The 24,035-nt window shown below is 37.4% G+C and overlaps 2 protein-coding genes across 3 annotated transcripts in view; both read right to left on the bottom strand.

Moving 5' to 3' along the window:
* The window catches only part of LOC131691160 (acid sphingomyelinase-like phosphodiesterase 3b), a 331,188-nt gene that overhangs the window by 231,628 nt on the left and 75,525 nt on the right, over positions 1-24,035 (bottom strand). For both annotated transcript variants that reach the window (XM_058977361.1, XM_058977360.1), the window contains exon 2: positions 16,170-17,104. In XM_058977361.1, the coding sequence (XP_058833344.1) occupies positions 16,170-16,302 (133 nt within the window). In that variant the 5' untranslated portion in view covers positions 16,303-17,104. The remainder of the gene's footprint in view (positions 1-16,169; positions 17,105-24,035) is intronic.
* LOC131688409 (uncharacterized) overlaps positions 16,931-24,035 on the bottom strand; it is a 29,789-nt gene continuing 22,684 nt past the window's right edge. Inside the window, exon 4 of the mRNA XM_058972614.1 lies at positions 16,931-17,104. Coding sequence (XP_058828597.1) covers positions 16,931-17,104 — 174 coding nt within the window. The remainder of the gene's footprint in view (positions 17,105-24,035) is intronic.

A 24,035-nucleotide genomic window follows, 5' to 3' on the forward strand; every position in this document is an offset into this window, starting at 1 on the left:
GTCCATAAGTCATAAGTCAACATTAATGCATTTACCATAGGTCAAACATTGATGCATGTACCTTAGATACTGTTTTTCAACATATAACAAATATATTTCATGAAGAAAAAAAACTTTTTTTTATTCGATTATCCGGACGATTCGATTATTATTATTAAGCGAAATTTTTCTGCACCTTACGGATAATCGAATCTGGTCTGTACTTCTAATCTGGTTCAATAAGATTTTACGTTTTTTATAAATATTTGAGAAATCAAAAATATTTTTCAAATATTTAATTTATATTTGATACTTTCTACATTTATAAAATTTTACCGTTTACTCTAAGTAATTCTTCTATTATTGGATGATTAGTTGCTGCTTGAGCGAAGAGTCATACGAATGAGTATCCGAACACTTTTTTTGTAGTACACAAAGGGGCCAACGGAAATTAAAAACCTGGCAAGGGTATGAAGGCCCTATATTCAATACAAAAAACACAATATATACAAAATCTATTTCCTTATTGCAAACAATAAATAAAATAAAAAAATATCTGTTGTTTTCTCCAGGTATTTATTTCATAAACGAATTTCACCTCAAATCGTGTACGAGCTGCAGAGAACATAAACTTGAAAATAATATTCAAGAACAAATAATAAATTACTCACCGATAAAGCACTCAACCGTATCTTCGTATTACTGAAATCCGTCCAAGATATCCACAGTTGTATTAGCGGACACTTCTTTCACCACAACATGTTCGGCAATTTTTACGACGAACATTTAACTTTTAATTTTTAGCAAAATGGTGGTAATTGTTGATAACGCTAGCAATATACAATATCTGCCAATATTTTTTTTGTTGAACCGACAATTTATATTTCAAATAAAAAAAATGTTTTTTTCGGATTAACAAGCAAACATTTTTGATTTAACTTTAAGTGTTTTTATATATAAAAAATCGAATTGTTGAGTTGAAAAATGATATATTTGATTCAACCAGACGAAATTACTCTGCGTGTACAAGAAAAAATTCAAAAATGTCGTTATTCACCGTAAAATTGAAGCATACCATCCCGATCAGAAGAGGATAACAAAACAATAACATTGTTTTAACTATGGTTGATATTTATAACAACTGGAGTTATATTCAGATAACGGAATTGAAAGTGGATTGCGGGTAGTTTTCTATACTATCAATATTATAACATAATCTATTATGAGACCACCAATTTATGAATTGATCGTTTGTTACAGGTCACTGTCATTAGATGATTATATCTAATTCTCACAGAATACCTATATACTTTTGGAAAAAAATTATATATCATTTAGTTTTAACTTTGATAAAATCATATCAAATTTTGTTACAATTTTGTTACAATTAGCCAGGTTTTTGTTTCATTTTTTGTTATTTTAACAACTAACCAGCGATCTATAACAGGTTCTGTTTCAAAATATTTTTGAAATAAATAACTCCAGGTGTTATAAATCAGTTATGCCCTTTTGATTGGGATACCACCTTTATAAAAATCCAATCTCACAAATTGCAATATCCTAAGTTCTACGGATAATGCTTTACAACTATTGGTGCTCAAATGAAAGGTAGGGGAACTGTGGGTAAGACGGACAGGTGAGGTAAGACGGACACATGGTTATTTTAGGGATATAACATTAAAACTTCAATTGCATTGTATGTGTTCCCTATCATTATGGGTAACCTTGAATTATGAAACACTTAGTAGGCCTTGAATACTGCTAAACGTGTACAATTTAAGCAAATATTGATAATCAGTAGTGCAGTTTCGTGCGGATGTAATTTTCAAGTTTCCGATTTTAAGGTTTAGCGATGAAAAAATCAATTCTTTCGCGGATTTTTTCCTTTATTTCGATAAAGTAACTATTAAGTGACACCTTCGTGGAAAATAACAGGTAAGTTTATTTATGCGTGAATAAGTACAAACGTTTAAAAAATATGTGTACTGGTGGGGCAAGACGGACAGTCTTGATCAATTCTATTGATTCATCCTTTTTATGAATGTCTCGCCCGTAGAAACGAAATTAAAGCAGTGAAACGTGAAGAACCTTCAAGTTAGCTGAAGTCTCACATGCAGTAGACTGCAGAATGTACGGTAATGTGCCCGTTAATTTATGACAACGACAAAAACGATATTAGAAAATACATCATTGGCTTCAACTCTAAATCGAACCACAAAACGTAATTTTTCACCTCGAATTGAACATATATATTAAGAAGAACCACAATCCATTCTAAACATACGCAAGAAACAGTAAATTTTAATATTTTGCATTGTGATCATCCTTTCTGCAGCATGTCCGTCTTACCCCCACCATATGTCCGTTTCACCCGCAGTCTGCAAAAATTGCAGATATTTCTTCGTTTTCCAGTTCTTTAAAAAATGCTAGTTATTGATTTTTGTAATATAATTCCTCTGGGCACTCCAAAGCCAATATATGGACCTACAACATAGAGTATTACATGTTGACAAAAACATGCTCTTACTATGTTATATTTCAGTATATGCTTAATATGTCCATCTTACCCCCAGTTCCCCTAATAGTCCCAGTTATTAGTCGTACTTGTTTTTGTGAGCGAATTTTGCCTAAATCGAAAGTTAAGGACCATCCATAGATGACGTGGCATTTTTGAGTGATTTACAACACCACCCTCCCCCGTCGTAGCATTTCGTCACAAACCTCTAAATACTCCCCCTGGTAATTACGTAGCTTGACGGTAACCCTCCTCCCTTGACCCGTAAAAAATACAAAAAAAAATAAAAAAAGATGTTAGATGAAATGGGTAAGGTTGTCGTAACATCAGGTCAACCCCTATTCCCCTTTAAAAAAGACCCCCTACCCCCCCCTGTCTGCACACATCATCACAAAATACAAAACTCCCCCATATAATGCTACGTCATTTATGGATGGTACCTTGTAGGTATTTAAAAACGTTGTTGTTTATAAACAACATGGGCATGAAGAAGTTAAGATCAATATCAATTTCAGAAGCATAAGAATTTTGTCTACTCCCGATTTTATAAGTCAAATGAATTCGACCAAAATTCATGTTCATGTAGTGTCACAATTCAAATCAATTCCTCTGATGATGGTAAACTACACTGCGAAAATTTACGATGACGCAAACAGCCATGGGCATGCTGGACTTGGAGAATGTGATTTGCGACGGCAACATGCGGAACGCTATCGAGAATCCTGTTTGAGTGACGAAATTAACAGATACCTATGCGTCAACGTAGGCTTATATGATAGCCTGATGGAGTTTATGAGATTTAAAAATGTGTAAATGATAATTAATCTAAATAATGAGAAATATTTATTAGACTATTTTTAGGGACTATAGAAGAATTTTTTTTTTTTTTTTATTTCGATTATAGAGGTTTTAACCGTAAGGTCATTCGCCTCTTCGGGTTAGAAAAATCTCTTATGAAAAATTTCTAACCCTATGTGTGGGGTCGGGACTCGAACCCAGGTGCGCTGCGTACAAGGCAATCAATTTACCAACTACGCTACGACCACCCCCTTACTATAGAAGAATATTTAAATAGCTTTATAGGTTTACGAAATAGAAAAAAATAAACTATGCTCGCTTTGGTTAGATGATGGAGCTGATAAAACAGGCCGTCACTGTAATAATATTTCAGTTGAATAACGTTTTCCATCACACTTCAACTGATTGTGTCCATCCATGTTCATGGTTGGCAACACAAGAATCACACAATTTGCATCGAAACTTAAAGAAATATGCCAAGCTAGAATGAGTAGTAATTATTTACAGATAAGTTCTATTAAATTCAATCCATGATTAAATTTTCATTAAATTGTTCTATGATTTGCTAAATGAACGTCTATATCTAAAAAAATTGATAAGCAATCGTTGAAAATCACTATTCACCGTCCGAGCAGCGTACACCAATAAATGAACTACCGAGCCGCCTGCGAGATGCGCATACAGCGCAACGACCAAGAACCCATATCTGCTTCAATAAAATGTCCCAACAAAAGTTTGTCATGATCGCAAGGAACTAGGGACAAAAACAAAGAAGAATTTTGTTGCTCTTCTGTGTGGACAAGCGTACTGAAACACGCATGGTTGTCACGAATAAACTTTCTCTGCAATGTATCATTCTCTCACAACACATGCAACATTGCTTTATCTCAAATTCTCTTTGTGTGTACATTTCTTGCTTCTGAGGGTTGTGTGTTGCTGCGCGACAGAACAAACTGTATGTCGCATACTGTGTGTATCGTTTGTTTTGGTGAAATAATCGCAGCAAATTGACTCCCTGGTCCTGACCACGCAGACTTGTTTGATGAACATTATTGCTCCCACAAAAACCGTATTGGCCTTCCTAAAGAAGAATTGTTTGTTTACATTGGCTCGAAAGAAACGCAAAAGCAACCGTACAATAGTAGAATACTATCATTAATGTCTTGTGATCTGGATTTATTCCGGAATGCCCGAATAGAATGTTTGACGTATAGTGTCGAATAGCTAGCTGCTAGCGGTGTTGACCTAGTCGAATGCATGAAATCGTGCTCGTTTTTACAATGCGAAATGAAATGCAATTCTCCACGCAGCACTTCACCATTCTTCTCCAAAAACGGAAAATAACTCGGAAACAATGTCTTCCGGGAAAGTTACGAGAGATAATTTCACGATTTTCCTGGTTCGAACATCAAAACTGATGTCAGTGAGCAAGAAGTTTTAGATCTTGTAACTGAATGCTTGAATGTAGGAGATGGTTGAACTAAGAAAAACAAGTTCCGAGTTGGCAGGATGTTCCAGTGCTGGACTTTGTTTAGTTCAAGGTGAAGTAAGTAATGGAAAAAAAATCAGTAAAAACAAACACAAATTGAATTGTGTTTGGCGTGATAGCCAAACCACAGTGTTCAACAATTTTACCAACATTTGGTAACACTTATGTATTGAAGAACTGTCAATGTCAATTTATTTAGTATTTACATTTATCACCAGTTTTAAAATATTTACCAATATCGTTAAAAGTGTAGAGAAAGTCTGATTTGGTAAAGACCCAAAAAGCAACCGGATGCCACGTTTATAAACTATGAAGAGAAGATTCAGTAAAACTTGTGGTAGGTAAATATTTCTAGCAAAAAGGCATCTATTCAAGAACTTGTTGAAAACATGATGCAAAACTGTGTAGCTACCGATAATTAGTTTTTCTGAAAGGGAGGGATTGAAAATAAGAAATGTACATTAATCCATTTTGCAAAGGAAAGTCTTTTGATTGTGCTGAACCTTAGATTTTTCCACATAATATATGACTGATAATAATAATAATTCATCAGATTAGAGTAGAATTGTCTGAAAATAATAGAATTTCGAATGAAAAATTGGTTGGAAAGGAACTCCGAGTAATAATAATTTAAAAATATGAAGTTTCTGAAAAAAATGTTTTATAGTTATCATATAGTCTGCCCTGAAAATACTTAGTTCGGCAGATTCGAAATCGAAATAAGTAATCGCATGTCGAACTCAAACCGAAGAACTTTGCATTTCAAATGCTGTCTACCTTTTTTGAGTACCCATTAATTCCGGTATTACTGGAAAGGAATGAGCGGACGAATTGGCTAGAGCAGGCACTGCAACTGACTTCGTTGATCTAGTCGGAAAATGTCAATGTTGAGACCGAAAATATCAAAGAATTTACTGCAGTTTTCCAACCGCAATTGCAGTTTTCTAGTCAGAGCACTAAATGGACATTGCAAACTCAAATATCTTGTGGCTAGTATTCTGCGTGCTGAGTATTATTCGTGTGATCTGTGTGAATCCGATTGCGAGATTTCATACCATTTGATATGTAACTGCCCTACAATTATGTATTCAGATTTATGGTTCTACATACATAGATGAACCTATGTACAGAGAGCTGAAACTCAAGGACATATTATGATTCCTAACCCAGTGTGGTAAAGAGTTACAGTTTAAGCCGTATAAGAATGACAATAACTCTTCGGGGTGCACGGAGAAAATCGGCTCATAAATTAATGAATAAAAAATCACGATTTCGTGAATTGAGCGATGTACGAAAATTGTCGCCAAGTTCCTAAAATTACGGATAATAACCCTCGTATTCATTAAACTATGTGTGTTTTTACAAAACTAGTTCGCGCCAAAATGTACATGGCGTTACGTTGCAATTTTTGGTTGGGTTGCTGTGGTTGTTCTGTGGACATTTTTAGTTTTTGTTATGATTCTTGTTTATACTTTGGGGATAAACTGGTCAACTAAAACGATGGTTATTTTTTTTATTTTTATTTCGATTATAGAGGTTTTAACCTTAAGGTCATTCGCCTCTTCGGGTTAGAAAAATCTCTTATGAAAAATTTCTAACCCTATGTGCGGGGTCGGGACTCGAACCCGGGTGCGCTGCGTACAAGGCAATCGATTTACCAACTACGCTACACCCACCCCATACGATGGTTATGATTTCAGGAGCTTAGTCACGATTTTCGTAATTTCTCATCACATTACTGAGATATTTTATTCATGAGTACAATACCGGATTTTTCTGACAGTGCAGTGTGATTTATGTTCATGATTTCAGGATCATAGCCACATTTGTCGTAATTTATATCCACTTTGTGGTGATGTTTTATTTTTGAGCGCACATTCAAATTTGACACGAGCAGCAATATGACTACTGTTCATGTTTAATTACTATCGTATTTTTACTGGAGTAACGTGACAATATTATTTGGTTCATAAAACCGTAAATAGTTCGCGGTATCATGTTTTGTGAACTATATCACGAACAAGATTCGTGGCTCTATAATATATTTTTGATACTCAGTACAGTTTTCGTTTTCTGTTCAGACATCAAATTGAACCTTATCGAATGAATAATTTCGAGGTCCTAATAGTTTTCTTATATCTGCTACTCGCACCTATTACTACTCGCCATAGAATGTACATAAATATACGACATTTCACGACAAATTTTGTGAAATAGTTCACGCAAAAAATCAAGACGCAGAGTTTGATGGATTAGAAAATGATTACAGATGTCTTCTAAATATCACAAGCACTCAAGATAGATCGTGAATCATGTACTACGAGCCATGAACTAGTTCACAAATCCATGAATAATATTTTATGATTTTGAAAACTATACTAGGAATCATGAACTAGTTCACGAATACATGAACGATATTTTCTGATCTGCTAAACTATTTCACGGCCACGCATGGTCTGAGGTGACTATTATACTAGGAACCATGAATCAGTTTACATGTCTATGAATAAGAATTCATGATTTTGTGAACTATTTCACGAGCACGGATATTGAATCGTGACTATTATATTAGGAATCATGAACTAGTCCACGATGATTGAAAGAATTCATGAATAATATTCCGGATTTCGTGAAATAGTTCACGAGTTAATATGTTTTCCAAAAGCTATGAATAAAATCACCTTTGGTTTTATGAATTATGTTCATAATGTTATGAACTAGTTCTTGTTCAGAAAATCGATTTAATAATGGTATGGCGAAAACCGAGACAAGCTCAAGAAACAAAAACAAATAACATCACAAATAATAGCGCTAACTGGCTAAAAATGAAACATAATCATAAAACACATGATTTTTGTTTATGGTCCTGTTTTCGTAACGTGAAACGTGATTGTTCCAGAATTCACGGCACTTGATTCACGTTTTTGGGAATAATTTTTTTTTTTCGTTAAATTAAACGTTATGTAAAATTAAAATCCAACGTATTGATAACATCTATAACGTTTCTAAAAGATTCCGAATGCTTTGGAAAAATAAACTGTTATTATCAAATATGCGAACGAGTTTTTACATTTCTTACAAAAGAAACTTTGAAAACTTTTTCCGAGGCCGGGAGAGCCGAGTCTCATATACCAATCGACTCAGCTCGACAAACTGGGACAATGTATGTGTGTGTGAGCGTGGGTGTGTGTGTGGGTATGTATGTATGTGCACTAATGTCATGTAATTATCTCAGCAATCGCTGAACCGATCTTAACGAAATCCGTTTCAAATGAATAGCCTAACGTTGCCATTTGACACTATTATTTTTGTTTTCTGATATGTTGTTTACTTTCCGAGACATGGATGATTTTGTCAAAAAACAAAGGGTTTAAAGCAGATAACTTTCGAACAAAGTAATGCAGTCATATTATGTGCATATAATTAGATACCTTTCGAACAAGCTATAGATTGTCAAAATCCGTTCACGAACAGTAGACATATTAAACATTTTGTATTTTTATTCCTCGCTTACCAATTTTCCCTAACTAAAAATGAAACTGTTACACACATAGCATGGCTTTACTGGTGTTTTAGGGTCAAAACTAAACCGATTTTGAATATGCTATGAAAACACATCTGTGTGATTCAAGGAATTCAATTCCGAAAACATTTTGTGAATTTACTTAAAAATTAATTAACTATTTCTCAAAAATTAATAAGCAAGTTTACTTCAAAGACTAAAAATTATGTAAATTCACTTCAAAGTGAATTTTTTTTTCCAAAAATGATGTATTTATCCGTTAGATTTAGCATTGCGTTCAGTCATGAGATAGACGTTGGATGCACAGATCATCATGTAATCCATCTTGTATTGAGAAAATAGATTTCTAACATAATTCATATTCATATTATTCTCGTAGCTTCACCGAGAGCAACTGGATTTTTGAATAACAAAATTCTAGTGAAAGTTTATCTTCTTTTGCAACATTTATGTTATACTAATTATGGCGTAAAAATTATCAGTTGCATTATGTATAATAAAGATGCAAGGAATCAAAATTTCGCCCTATATACAAAAATAATGTCACAGCACCAACCATCATTTACCATTCCTCACTTGTCGACTCTCGCCAATCGTGTTCGTGGCAAATGTCACGACTTAGATCTATCCTGATATTTCCAAATCCATTTCTAAGATGTGTCATAAGATCTTCAACTAATCTGAAACATTTGTTAACTATCCAAGCCAATTTAATCTTGCGATGTATTTGCTCTGGTTAAACAAAACAAACACATTTTTGTCTTCTGTTTCCCTATAAATAGTTTTCCATTTTAGTGTAGAACAGAGCCACTTGCGGAAATTACATTCTACTTGAAAAACAAAATATTTGAGGTCCTGGCAAAATTTGCAAAATATTTGTATTATGAGCAAACTATAACTAATTTATGTTCAAACCCTGCTTTCTCTGAAGATGAGGTGCCTATTCCTTCGAAACGTTGCACTAAGGAGAGTCATATGACCAAAAACCGAAAACTACATCAACTCCAATTCAATTAAATTCTATATCGAGTGTTTGGCCGGTGAAGAACGAAAACGTTCTCTTTGCAAAGGGATTTTCACAAACACTTCAGAATATTCTGAAACATTAGATTTGGAATTCATTTTATTCATTTACTTCATTTAACTAACTTTTTTAAGTTTGTTTTATATATACTCATTTTTTCCAGATCTTTCATTTCATGGATTATATTCGTTTTGTTTATTTTTTTCATTTTGAATATTTGACTTTCATTTTAATTGCTTTTTTCATTTAGCATTATTTTGATTCATTTAGTTTATTTGACCTCATTTAATCTATTGTATTCATTTCATTCCTTGTATGCATTCCGATCAGTTTATTATCTCATGCATCTTATTCGTATCATTCATTTAATTTATTTTATTCACTTTTTCGTGTTATGCAATTTTATATTATTTATCGGGTTCACATATTTTATTAATTTCAATAATCTGACAAATTTTGTTCAGTCATTCATTTTATTCATTTCATCTAGAACATTAATTAGACACAATTTATTCTATTAATTCTATTATTTTTTAATATCACTGATTTTTTTTTATTTTAATTACTTTATTGTCTAACATCATTGCTTGCTTGAAAAAAGATAAAATATATAGAAAGAAAACATTTTTATTCATTTATCACTTTCTTCATATTGTTTATTTAATTCATTCTAGTCATTTTATTGATTATATTAACCCTTTGCAAAGCTGCTATTTATGAACAACCACGTTTTCAAACAGCTATAACTTTGGGTTAGACAAGATTTTCTCACAAAGAAGTTAAACTAATATTTTTTTTTTCGAGAGTTGTCCTACTGGAGCTGTAGAGCTAGGTTCTCGGAAGGGCTCCCCGTCAGAATCACATACTACAATTTGCAGACGAGACAGGCAATGTCGCCCAATAAAACACTGCAATAGGCCAATTGTAGCGGGCCGTGATTCTGAATGTGATATTCATTGTACGGTTCAGGCATGTGCGGGCGTAGGGACTCGGAATCGCGTGTATCATCGCGAAGGGCTCGAACATTTGTACGTTAATGTGCTCGATCGCGTGTGCGTTTGTATGTCGCGTGTGCTAACGTGTAACTTCGCGTGCATAAATTCTATTTCATAACCGTGTGCCTTTCGCATATTCGCGTGTGTTCTAGAATGATCGCGCGCGGACCGTGAATCTGATACTTAATTTTTTGTGTACGGTTCAGATTCCAGAAGGAAGTGGGTTCTTCCATATCATTAGAGTTCCCAATCATGTCGTCGTAGAACGCGTGGTCTAGTGGATATGAGCTTTATTTTTTTTTTTGATTGGTCCAACTGAATGTATGGACCTAAATTGCTAGAATGAAGGTTAAAGATTTCCGGACGTGACCGATTCATGATCGCGCATTTGCGGGTTGGCGTTTGAGATCGCGTTTGTAACTTCGTAAGTACTAAAACGTTCACACAATTGCCGCAGTGTTATCAAGTTTACGCGATCGCGGGCATAGGTGTGCGTAGATGATCGCGAAGAGCTTAAGCGTTCGTATGTTGACGTGTTTGTCGCGTGTGCTCGCGTGTATGTGACTTCGCGTGTATAAATTCGATTTAGAAACCCTGCGGCGATTCATATATTCGCGGACCGTCATTCTGATCTTTAGTTTTGGTGTACGGATCACATTCTGACAGGGAGAGAGTTACCCCATATCACTAGAGTTTCCGGTCATGTCGCCATGGAACGTTTTGTCTAGTGGATATGGGAGTTATTTTTCAATTTTATTATTTTTTTTTATTAATTAACAAGGACCTAGATTGTTTGTACCGAGGATAGATACTTCCGGACGATCCCGATTCATGATGGCGCGAGCGCGGGAGTTTGTAGGTTGACACTTGAGATCGTGTTGGTATGTTTATGAGTGCTGAGATTTTCACCTTATCACCGGGGTGTAATCATGTTTGCGAGTTCGTATGTTGCTTGGAAAATCGCGAGGGGCTCTAACGTTTGTGCGCTGACGTGATTTTGTAACGTGTGTTCTTGAATGGTTGCGCGAACCGTGAGTCTGATATTAAATTTTCAGTGCGCGGTTTGAATTCTGGCAGAGAGTGGGATCGTTTATATCGATAGGGTTCCCGGTCATGTCGCCATGAGACGTGTTGTCTAATAGGTATGGGCGTATTTTCTTAATTGGTCCAGCTGAAGGCATGGACCTAGGCTTCTAGGATCAAGGATAGACTTTCGGTCGTGACCGATTCGTAATCGCGTGCACGATGGCATTTTTGTAGGTTCCCGCTAAGACCGCGTTTGAGAATGTGTGAGTGTTAAGACGTTAACTATCACTATCTTTGTTGACCCAGCTGAAGGCGGGTGTAGAATGGCAGTATAGGATTCGAAAAGAAGAAATAAAAGACAATATATGAGAGACGTAATAGATTAGATAGGTACAAGATACAGCTGAAGTTATGATCATCACATGAGACATACATTAGTACTTCAAACACTACTAATACTTGAATAGCCAATCACCACACATAGCACATCCTTTCTCAATTATCTATTTGTTACTGGTTGATTGTTGGTTATGAGCTGGTGAATAGAGGAAAGGTATAGAACAGACAAAAGGCTCATATCAGCCCTCCCGGCCTCCTCGACACACCACTATCGAGGCGTATTGTAATCAACATCTTGAAGCGGGCTTCTTATATAAATCAAATCCTCAGTAGTCATAATGTTTGGTGGATTATTAACATGAGAACTAATTAACCTATAGTAGTAGAATTTGGTGCAAATAAAAACTAAAAAGAGCGAAGGTCCTTATATTTAGATAACTCTATTGAATATATTGTGGCTTGATGATGTTTACAATACCGTCAATCCCATCAACCTGCGAGAGGGAAGTTAAACTAATAATTGTAACTATAACCGTTCATTTGAGCGCTAATAGTTACAAGAAATATCCGTAGAACTAAAGTTATTGCAATTGTTCTGATTGGATTTCACTGGAACAGTGCTGCCAGAGACATTTTCAGTTATGGGTGAAAAATTATATTTTAATATATTTTCGTTGTCTTCAAATATTGTTGAAAACTGATAAATTTTATCAATGTAGACTGCTTTCGGCTATCTCTTCTGTCCAATCGAACTACTGAAAACTTTGCAGGAGATGTGTATTAAGGATCGGTATGTAAAAATTGAGCAGCTTCTCATACTGCTAGATAAGCATCTATCTTGATCAAAACAAGTTTTTCGTGTTTCTTTACTCTAACACTTCTAAGAAAAACGGTTTTGGAACCATATATGTGCTAGAAAAATATTAGGTATGAAAGGGTCAATTTTATCCTGTTAATGATATTATTTATCTTATTAATTTATTCATTTTTGTTTTATTCATATTATTTATTTCATTTATTTTAATCATTTTATTCTTGTTTTTTGGCTTGAAACAATTTAATTTGCTCTTTTAATTTCATAACTTTTTTAATACTGTCTAATTTTCGTTTGAGCTAATTTGATTTTATATTAATCATTCTATCCATTTTATGAAAAACTTTATTTTTTTATTTTTTTCGCTTCACAATTATTTAAATTTTTTATTTGTTTTATTATTTTCTTTAATTTATTCAGTTTATTCGAAGTGTTATTCGTGCAGGACTCGGAACTGTGCTTATCTCACATCTAGTTGCTTGCCAATTTTGCGAGTGTTCGGCAAACTAATGAATAATACAACAGTGATATGTGTAAGAAATGTCTCATTTCAGTGATAGGTGAATGAAATCGGTTTTTTCAAGAGCACGCGCTGATGGACATCCTGTGTTTACAGCTGCAAATATCAAATAAAACCTAAGCGACGAATGAATTATTGATTATTTAACAATTTAGAAACATGTAAAACTCAAAAAGTGGAATCATAAGATAATTTTGCATTTAAGAAGTCAGACTAGAACTCAAGATGATCGACGTTCATAAATCACTTTACCTCTGGACCCATGTGAATTGGGCATATATACTCCAGGATCAATAAATAGAGCGGATGAGGCGATATATTTTGAAATCATCTTCGTCGAGGAGTTTTCAGTACTAAAATCATATCATTGAAGTAAAACAGAAACATCAATGGTCTTAACCAGTTTCCCTAGGTTATTACTGAAGTTGTACGTAACAGGTGTGTTTTGACCGGAATTAAAATGTAATGTTCTGCGCATGAAAACGCAAGTCAAGGTCAGCAATAGCGCCAACTGATGGGGGCGATGCGGGCTGATGAAAGCAATCGCACACTGACAATTGTCGCCACATGCACTTGGGAGTCATCAAAAAATTGTCCCTAATTCATAATTTGGAACATCTCTCCAAAAAAGAGTTCATAATAATTCAGGCCGTTATTTTATTTTTTATGCAATCTTACAACTATGGGATCTCGTATAAGAGATAAGTTACAAGATTCCCTTCCCATAATGTTTCAAAAGTTCTCATAGTGCTTAAATTAATCAGTTCACAATGTACTGATTAGAAAACTTTCTTCCAAAAATATGTTGTACAATATTTAATTAAATTAGTCAGCATCACTTTTTTCTATTCAATACATTTTGGTTTGGGGATGGGCAGGGACCATCTAAGTTGAAACAAAATCACAAGAACAAAGACACCAGCAAACATCTTGTGTGAATTTCAGATTTATTAGATGTCAATAATTTGCAAAATATCTGAAATATTTACAAAAATTGTTGTATGCTTTCATTATCAGAAACAGAAGATAATTTGCCCTGAAATTCTAATACCAATGCTGCAAAATTTGCGGTGGAACGATACAAATGAACGAAAAAAATTGGACAGTGATACGCATTTTTATTAATATAAGGGACCATTCGTAAATGATGTAGCATTATATGGGGGAGGGGGGAGTTTTGTATTTTGTAATGATGTGTGACGACATGGGGGTAGGGTCATGTCATTCTACTTAGCTTTTTTAAAGGGGGATAACTAACATCGTTTTTTATTTTTTTTTTAAATTTACGAGACAAGGGAGGGGGGGGGGGGTAGAGTTACCATCAAGCTACGTAATTACCATGGGGATATTCAGAGGTTTGTAACGAAATGCTACGATGGGGGAGGGGTGTTGATAATCACTCAAAAAATGCTCCGTCATTTATGGATGGTCACTAATGTATAATTTTGATATAATTTTGAAATGTTATTACTCATTGGTAAAGGCACATAAATTAATTATAAACAAGCGCAAAGGTAAATCAAGCTACTAGAAGGAGCTTTCTAATTTAATTCTTATATATTTTGTGGTTCCGATGAGTCATCACTGAATGTTTCCTTTTAACAGTTCATGTCAAATGAGAACGTTTGAAATATGACAACCCCTTTTATCTACTTTGCGATGCAGCCTTCTTCAATAACAACAAAATCACTTCATCATCCCTTTGCTGAAGCCTTCGCCTGGTGACAAGGTTGCCACTTTCACTGATTTTCTGCAATATCCCAGATTTTCTGAACCAGATCATGGATTTTTTGGAAATTTCATATTGAGCCTTGTCATTACGGTTCATCCATACGCTATATACCAGCAATTCGGAATCTCGCTATCAGCTGTGCAATCCAGACTGGGTCTTCGAACTGGGAAATCTTACCAGCAGCAACAGCAATAATATTACTCTTGCTTCCAGCGTAGAAATGGTAATCGAAGAATTCGGCCAGAAATATTCCTTTTATATCAAACAATGTGATTTCTATGACTGTCATGAGTATAATAATGTGGTCTGTGTTAGGGTAGGTCTTACCCTAGTTTGTGAAAATTTAGCACATTTTTACAGGTTTACATGTTTTCATTAGCGTACTGTTAAAACACAAAAAATATTGACAACATTTTTTTGTTAATTATTTAAATCGATCAATGGTCAAATTATGAAAATCTAACAATAAGTAACATCAGACGAAATATTTTGTTCAAATATATCCCCTCAGATTCTTCTGTGCAAACCGCGCAAACGCCGTTGTACAAACTCATGCGCTTCTGTACAAGTTCTTGTACAAGTCAGGATGTGCAAGCTGTGTTTAAGTGAGTACAAAAACATGAGTGCGCATTTCGTATATGTAGCACCTTGAGGGCTATAACTATAAAGTACGATACATCAGTCTTCTGTCACCAGTACGGAACGTCAAGATTAGTTACATGCAATTAAATGGAGGCATTCACACAAAACATCAACGGCACGGAACGTTTTGACGTGTGAACGGGCACAAGAGAATCACATTTAACCTATTCTGACGGAACGGTGAGGTTCCGTTGACGTTGATGGAAGCTGATGTATCGTCTGAATCGTCTTTAAATCTTCAAGTGAAAACTGATTTCAGTTCACAATCGAATGAATTGAATTGATTTGAAAGTTTAAAGACAAGCTTCAAATATGAACTATTACACTAATCAACCATATCTATCCCTAAGGAGAAAGTTTGGTTGAATGCCAATTGTGTAAGAGAACAATATGCCCACTTCGAATTCTTCTCAGGGGCCATTCATAAACCACGTAGACTCACAGGGCGACGGGGGTATAACAAAAGTCTGCGTTTGTCTGCGACGGGGGAGGGGGGTTCTTTGAAAAAGTCTACGCAGACTTCGATTTTTTATTATTCTCGTATTACTAATTATAAATGAGATCTGAAGAGAGTTGTAATCAACATATCAGTGGATGCAGCTTGGTGTATCAGCCAGTACACTATTGAGGTAATTGCTCTTTAAGCGTTATTTGTTATTTGTTATCTGCGAAAGTTGATTCCTAATTGAAGTATTGTGTAACTTTCCTCATAAAACTCAAGAATAGATTAAACTCGGTAAACAAACGGGGAAAGTGATAATCAGGGTACTTACCAATTCTCGCCTCCGTCAAATTAACACAGCATATTGCAGCAAAGCATACCCATGTTAAGGCGACGACCGGGAAGACCTTCAATCGTCTGTAGAGGTCCATTTTAAGTTGCCCAGGTAATCCATTATGTTTCATGCATTCGACATTTGGGTTGCCTTTTTCGTTAATTTTTTCCTGCTTGGCGCCCTTTCCTTTGAACACAGCAAAAACTTTTTCACAGTGTGGTTACTTTCCCACGGAGTCTATCAGTTGGAGCAACATCATCCGCTGTGGGATTTACGTTTGGAATTAAATCTCTTCCCACTTAAGTGTGTCACAAAAGTTTTCCCCCAGTTCAGGCGATTGTTTCTCACATTGTTTAAGCGGAACTTTTGAGGGGTTCGTCTCGAGGGAAATTCACCTGTAACTCGAAGAACATGTCTTACGAAACTTTTTCCCGTTCCTTACAGGGGCACACATAAAAACCTGGTAGCAAAATAATTACTTTATTTCTTTGTACACCCCGGTCGGTAAACGAAGCAAATCACTTTCCACAATTACGCGCACGTGTTTTTATTTTATTTTTGGCGTACTTTAAGTTAAAATAAACTTTGTCTATCACTTCTCGCTTCGAACTTGAGACTGACAATAATTCAAAGTCCTAAACTAAGCAAATTCCGGGAAAGATTCCACCCCTCCCTTCAGTTCGAAAACTCATTAATATTAAGGATCAGGTATGTGGCCGCCTTAATTCTCATTGCCTTCAGCTTGTCATTCATTGAGTTCAGTCAGTCAGTTTGAGCTGCTCGAAAGGGACACGGTTAACCACCAACTTTCTAGCACAATCACCGGTTTCCGTTTGGCACCGAACAGAAGCTGTCAGATCGTCATTAAAAATGTAAGCTTTGATAAAACGACGATAATGATAGGGCTTTCCCGGGGTCACTTCGGCACGGATCTGAAAGAAAAAGTAGATTTGAATAATTTATTAGAGATTGTGTTCGTAGGTAGCTTTGATTTCTTTGGATGTCTGGGAAAAGTTACGATTGGGGATACCAGAAAGGATACCATTAATTTTTAAAAGCAGAAGCAATTCCAAAATAAAGAGAATCATTTACACGATGTTCATTTTTGTATCGATTTTTTCACAAACTGACTATAAATGTAAATGGTCTGTCACACGACGTCAGCAAAACTCCTAACCAAAAACAAACCCTATCCCAATTATGTCCAATCGATTCGGTCTCAATAAAAAAAGATTTCCCCTATGTAGCCATCTGCTGGCAGTAGGAAATGAGCAAACACACTCACACAAGCACAACGAAAAAGGCCACGCTTTGTTTGACTCAACAAACCACCTCGCGCAAACATCCGCTCGTTCGCTCGTCCTCGCTCGGCTTCAGGGACAGTCAATCATGCCTCTACCCCGACCCAAGCCGGAATATTGGCGACCCCGGAAGGGACTGCCAACCCGTGCACGGGTTGATGTTATTGCATAGTTTGCCCTCCGAACCCCCTATAATTACACGACGTTTGTCCCAGCGGATGTCAATGTCAAATCATGCGTCATATGATTTTTATTATTGTGCTTTGTTTCTCGGAGACACGGAATCGGAAAAGCAATGTAATACGAAGCAGGCCAAAATCAATCAAGATACAGTGAATGGTATTTTATTCTTTTATTACCAGATAATTGAATCTGCTGGAATCACGTGACATCGTCGCTCGCGTATGCTAACCAGATCGATATTTACTGCGCCAACTTCACTTAACAACATCCCCTTTCAACATCAGCCTCGATCATCACACGAAAAGATGACGATTCTTTTCCTTAATAGATTCGGATGTCCGACCGAACCACGCCACCCAAATAAAAATCCAATTTAATTTGGAAGGGATCTGCAGTTCGCTGGTTCGTTTCCTTAAACAAGGGTCGGATTTTTCGCAAAGTCTTTGAACTTATTTACATCGTTTATCCGATTGGATTTGTGTCCGTCAGCGGTCTTTTGGGTGGGGGTGGCCTTGAATGTAGGGGAGCCAACCGGTGCCTCCTTTATCTTAGAGTTTCTTTGTTTATCTCTGTTTTTTGTATTGATTTAGGTTTCGGGGTTGCCAAAATGGAAAAAAAAACTGGGGATATTCGGTGTGATTACAGTCATCGACGACAAATTGAAACGGATGCAAATGATGTGCTCTAGTGAACAATTTGGTGTTGTTGATTTGAGGAGTTAGAAATAGCGATTAGCTTTTCAGCATGCAGCTTTGTGGGAATTTTTGGCGTACTTCAAAGTTTCTACGATTTTCACAGACCAGCGGAATAGATGCAAATTTTGCAAAAAAAAACTCGCTTATAAGACGAAAAATTAAGGTACTCAACGAATCTGCGGTCGGTTTAGGTCGCACAAAAAATTTAATTTAATATGGTTATAAATCTTTTTGCAAGTACATTATAATTAAGATTTAACAACACAGTTCTATACCTCGGAAAAATGTACACCGTTCTCATATATAGAACTTCACACTTAACGGGAGTTTTGCAAATGTTTTCCAAGAAGAATTAATCATCGACCACGCGTCCCCATCGAAATACTATGGATTATCAAATACACGTTGAATTACTTGAAAAATACAAGAAAGAATGGGCCAATGTGCGTATATGTGTGTGATAAAAAGAGTAGTTGGAACTGAAAACAAGATGTAAAAGAACGATTATTTTTTTTGTGATTTTTTCAAACTTAAATAATTATGTTTAGCATATTTAAGTCACTTTTTTCGCTGCATATTTACTGACGTAATGGAATAACATTGAAAATCATTAGCAATATATATTTTAAATATTACAAGCACACAATATAGATCAGACGTGATTATTGTACTAGGAATCATGAACCAGTTCATGAATACATAAATAATAATTTGAATTCGCGAACTATTTCACGATCACGAATGGTAAGTTGTGACTATTCTACTAGGTATCATGAGCCAGTGCACGAAACCATCAAAAATATTTCATGATGTTGTGAAATATTTCACGAGCAGGGATATTGGATCGTAAATAATTTATTAATAATCATGAAGCAGGTCACGAATACATGAATAGTAGTTGATGATTTTGTGAACAATTTTACGAGCACGAATGATAAGTCGTGGCTATTATACTAGGATTCATGAAGTAGTTCACGTATACATGAATAATATTTTATACCTTTGTGATTTATTTCACATGAACCATTTCACAAATTCATGCATAATATTTCATGGTTTTGTGAACTATTGCACGAACACGGATATCGAATCGTGACTAACATATTAGAAATCATGAATTAGTTCACTAGGGTTGAATGGATTCATGAATAAAATATTCTGAGTTTTGTGAAATAGTTCACGAGAAAATGTCCACAATGTTTTGATTTTATGAGCTAATGTTCCTAAATGTATAAATAACAACACAACCCAACCTTTGGTTTTATGAATAAAGTTCATAAAATTGTGAGCTAGTTCACGCACAGAAAATCGGTTTATTAGTGACAGGTCGAAAATCGTGACTGAAGTTCACAAAACAAAAACCAATATTTCCACTAATAAAAGCGTTATTCTGGCGTTACTGAAGGGAAATTGAACATAATTATAAAACACATTATTTCTGTTCATGGTCCTGTTTTCGTATCGTAAAAACGTGATTGTTCCATAATTCATGGTACTTTATTCACGATTTTGTGAACAATTTTTCCCCGTGTTTCTGTATTATTGAGTAAAACACAATGAAAACAAAGGCACAAGGAAAACAAACAGCCCTCAGGATTTGGCAAAGTTCAATGTGTACGTCTTCTGAATATATAATCGTTTTTCCCTTGACAGACACTTGTTCCAAATTACTCCTCTGTGCAACATTACATTATTAAAGAATTGTGACGATATGTTGTTATCTTGTCACATGGACAATTGCTGTCAAATGCGAGGGCTCAGACGAACGATTTAAAGTTGACCTCAACTGTCCAGCCAAATAAAGTACAACAGCGGAAAGTCATGATAAACATTTGCGTGCTCTGATATGAAAACAATTTTAAGCACATCATTGAATTCAAATAATTTTTTTCCATTTCTAGACAGCGTTGTATTGGTGGACGTTAAACACACTTGACTTAATCATGCCTTCTTCATAACCGAGGCAATCTTCATCCTCAAACAATATATTGTAATTATGAAGGTCAGATTTGCCTTCAAATATCATGTTACCTTTCCGATTCACATTATAATGTGTCTTATTTTGTATACCGTTCCACCATAATACAGTAATGTTTAGATTATATCATTTAATATATATATATATATATATATATATATATATATATATATATATATATATATATATATATATATATATATAATTACATGATAGCCCATGCCAGCATTAGACACGATCAACTATATACACACTATACGCCACGTCGGAATTGGACACGATCAGCACACATCGACCTAGCAACAGCCAGTGACGCTATCCACTTAGCCCAAACTGTCCCGTCAGCAGATTCATTGGATTCATTATAAAAATCACTTCCACGGGCTTCGGATCAATCATTATTAGAGATGATTTAATTCAGATGATTTTGTTATTTATTTTATTTGAATAAAAGTGACATTTTAAAAAGCTTATCAGGGACTAAAACCTATTATTTGCGCTGCCTTACGGAGTGAGTAACTGTAATAAAAAAGTGGAATAGTTACGCACCAGCAAACGTAACGGTAGTGATCCCGTGAACAGTGTTAAAAAACTAGATACATCTGAATCACAACAGACGGAGGTTCATCAGGGACTAAACCAAAGTCGCTGGAAAATTGAGGATTCCCCTACAGTAACCACCTGGAGCACCAGCAGCATCTAATTGCTTTGTATATTAAGACGATATAATAGTTATTGGAAAAGATTATTTCAGAGACACCTTTTGCTAATTTCAATAGAACTATCATATGCAAAGACATATTTGCTGAAAACATTTTGACTGACATTTGATAAAAAATATCATAATAATAAACAAACAGCGATAATGGCTCCAAAAGAGATCATCCAAACTATTCAAGAAGTTTATAGCAAAAACTTCAATGAAAATGGACACTACTGACGCAACTGCAGATAGAAAACGTTACGACCGAAAACAGACAAAACCCCAGACAAAACCCCAGCACGAACGCGCACATCGAGGGCTCAATGAAGTTAAAAACCAGATAAAAAGATGCTACTTCTTCCCTAAGATGGCATCCAAAATTAAAACTTTAACAAAGACTTGCGAAGTGTGCAATATGCACAAGTATGAGAGAAAGCCTTATAACATAAAGCTCTCACTAAGACCGACCGTAACTCCGCTAGCGAATGACGGATCTCAATAGTGGCATGTCTGTAATAATATACGTACATGGAGCTATTGAGAACCAGAGCTACAGGTCCAAAGCCCTGGTAAAGGAGGATGGTTGTGATGATCTGGGCCGAGGTCACCACGTAAAGCAAGGTAGGTCATAACCCCAATTCCAAGGCGTGAAGCGACCCGTGCCGAGGGATGAGTGATCGAGGGGATGAAAAAGATGCTCGATCGTTAACGGAGCCTGTGGGGTACCTGGGCAACCCCCACAGTAAGCGTCCCTTACCACGTTAATGCGGAGCTCTGGCGTGGCGGACATTTATCCTCGCGCTACTCGTGGGATCAAACATGGAGTCAACAAAAAACAAAAATAAACAGTCGGAGGTGCCAAACCCCTTTGCTAGAGGTGGTTTTGCGAGGTCTCCCCCCCCCCCCCGTGGGGAGAGTAGTGGAGCGATTAGTGCTGCATCTGAAAGCACCAGTGACCCCCCAGCAGCGGTAGGAAATAGTCCCACCAACGCACCGGACGGGCCACTATCTGCGATGCGCAAAGTGGTGGATTCAATAATCGAGTACACTAGCGTAAAGCAAAACATAAGCAAGGAGTTAAAACAGTCTCCTGGAACTCCGAAAAACTGTTCGTGTCGCCAGACAGAAACAGCAGGCTTATGCCAAGAGGGTGGAATGTCGGGAGAAGTCCGACAGAGAAACCCAGACAGTGGCCTCCAAGAGGGAGGGAAAAGAGAAGGTCGATACGGGCACTCAGACAGTGGCCTTCACCTTCTATGGAGCAGCCACGTCGCTCGAAGCGGCGGCCGAGTTCCCCTCGAAGGGAACAGGCAAGGGCAAGGGCAATCACAAGACGGCGTCGAACGCGAAGCGCCCTAGGAAGTCGCCAGGCGAGGGTGCAAAAACCTACACCACACGGCGTGCAACCGTTAAGGCCAAACGCCGTCTGGCTGAGGTAAGCGAGGGCGAGAGTGACCTCGCTGAGCAGAGCGTTGGTACCACCAACCCGGCCCGACCGGGGCAGGGGGGCGTTAACCCCTGGACGCTGGTCATCAAGAAGAAGCCAGCACCGACACCGAAGGCCAAGGACAGAGGCGAGGCCTTGTGGTTAAAAACCGACAAGGACAAATACGCCGATGTCCTAAATTCGATGAAGGCGGCCGAAAGCCTTTCGACCCTTGGGCAAGATGTGCGTAGCGTGAGACGCACCAACACGGGAGAAATGCTTCTGGTGCTGAAGCGAGGCGCACAATCTAGTGCGGTATACAAGGCCTTGTCCCAAGAGGTCCTTGGTAAAGGCGCTCAAGTCAGGTCGCTAGGTGCGGAAACAACTCTCCAGTGCAAGCACTTGGACGAGTTCACGACCGCAGAAGACGTCGTCGCAGCCGTTAAGGAGCACTGCGACGTCACAATCGAGCGGGCCTCTGTGCGATTGAGAGGTGGACCCTCTGGCACCCAAGTAGCCTACCTCAGGCTACTGAATGCGGATGCCAAAAAGGTAACCGAGAAAGGGAAGCTGAAGATCGGCTGGTCGGTATGCCCTATTAGCATACCCCAGCCGCCTTCAGTGGATAGGTGCTATCGGTGCCTTGAGTCCGGCCACAAAGCCTACGAGTGCAAGAACATAGACAGGAGCAAACTATGTCTTCGCTGCGGCGAGGAGGGGCATAAGGAGCGGGGTTGCACTAAGGCGTACAAGTGCCTTATCTGCACCGCTAAGAAGCAAGCCCATAAACATGCTATGGGCGGACCTTCGTGTCCCTTCGGTGAGGCAAATAAGAAGAAGCAGTAAACGTCACACAGCTAAATCTTAACCATTGTGCAGCAGCCCAACAGCTGCTGTGGCAGTCGGTCTCGGAGTCGAGGACAGATGTCGCCCTCTTGTCAGACCCGTACCGCATCCCTGCCGGCAACGGCAATTGGGTGTCGGACGGGTCTGGAATGGTGGCAATCTGTACAACGGGACGGTTCCCGGTTCAAGAGGTAATACACCCATCCGCCGAGGGTGTGGCGATTGCCAAGATCAATGGTGTGTTCTATTGCAGCTGCTACGCCCCACCAAGGTGGCCAATAGAACAGTTCTACCAGATGATCGACAGGCTCTCGTCGGACCTAGTGGGCCGGAAACCGGTAGTCATAGCGGGAGACTTTAACGCTTGGGCAGTGGAGTGGGGCAGCCGCTGTACAAATAGCAGGGGTCAAGCGCTAATGGAAGCTCTTGCGAAACTCGATACTGTGCTAGCTAATAATGGCTCCGCTAGTACATTCCGTAGAAACGGAGTGGAGGCGTGGATTGACCTAACATTTGCCAGCCCGAGTCTGGCTCCAGGCATGGAATGGAGGGTAGACGAAGGCTACACCCATAGCGATCATTTAGCAATCCGCTTTAAGATCAACTATGGTGTGCAGCATCCGAGGGCGGGAGATCCCTGTCAGGTACGCGGGTGGAAGTCCAATCACTTCGACAGCGAAGCTTTCACCGCGGCCCTGGGACTGGAGGCCAACACCGACAGTCTAAGCAGG

The sequence above is a fragment of the Topomyia yanbarensis genome, chromosome 3 (assembly GCF_030247195.1).
Source record: "Topomyia yanbarensis strain Yona2022 chromosome 3, ASM3024719v1, whole genome shotgun sequence".
Taxonomy (NCBI): Eukaryota; Metazoa; Arthropoda; class Insecta; order Diptera; family Culicidae; genus Topomyia; species Topomyia yanbarensis.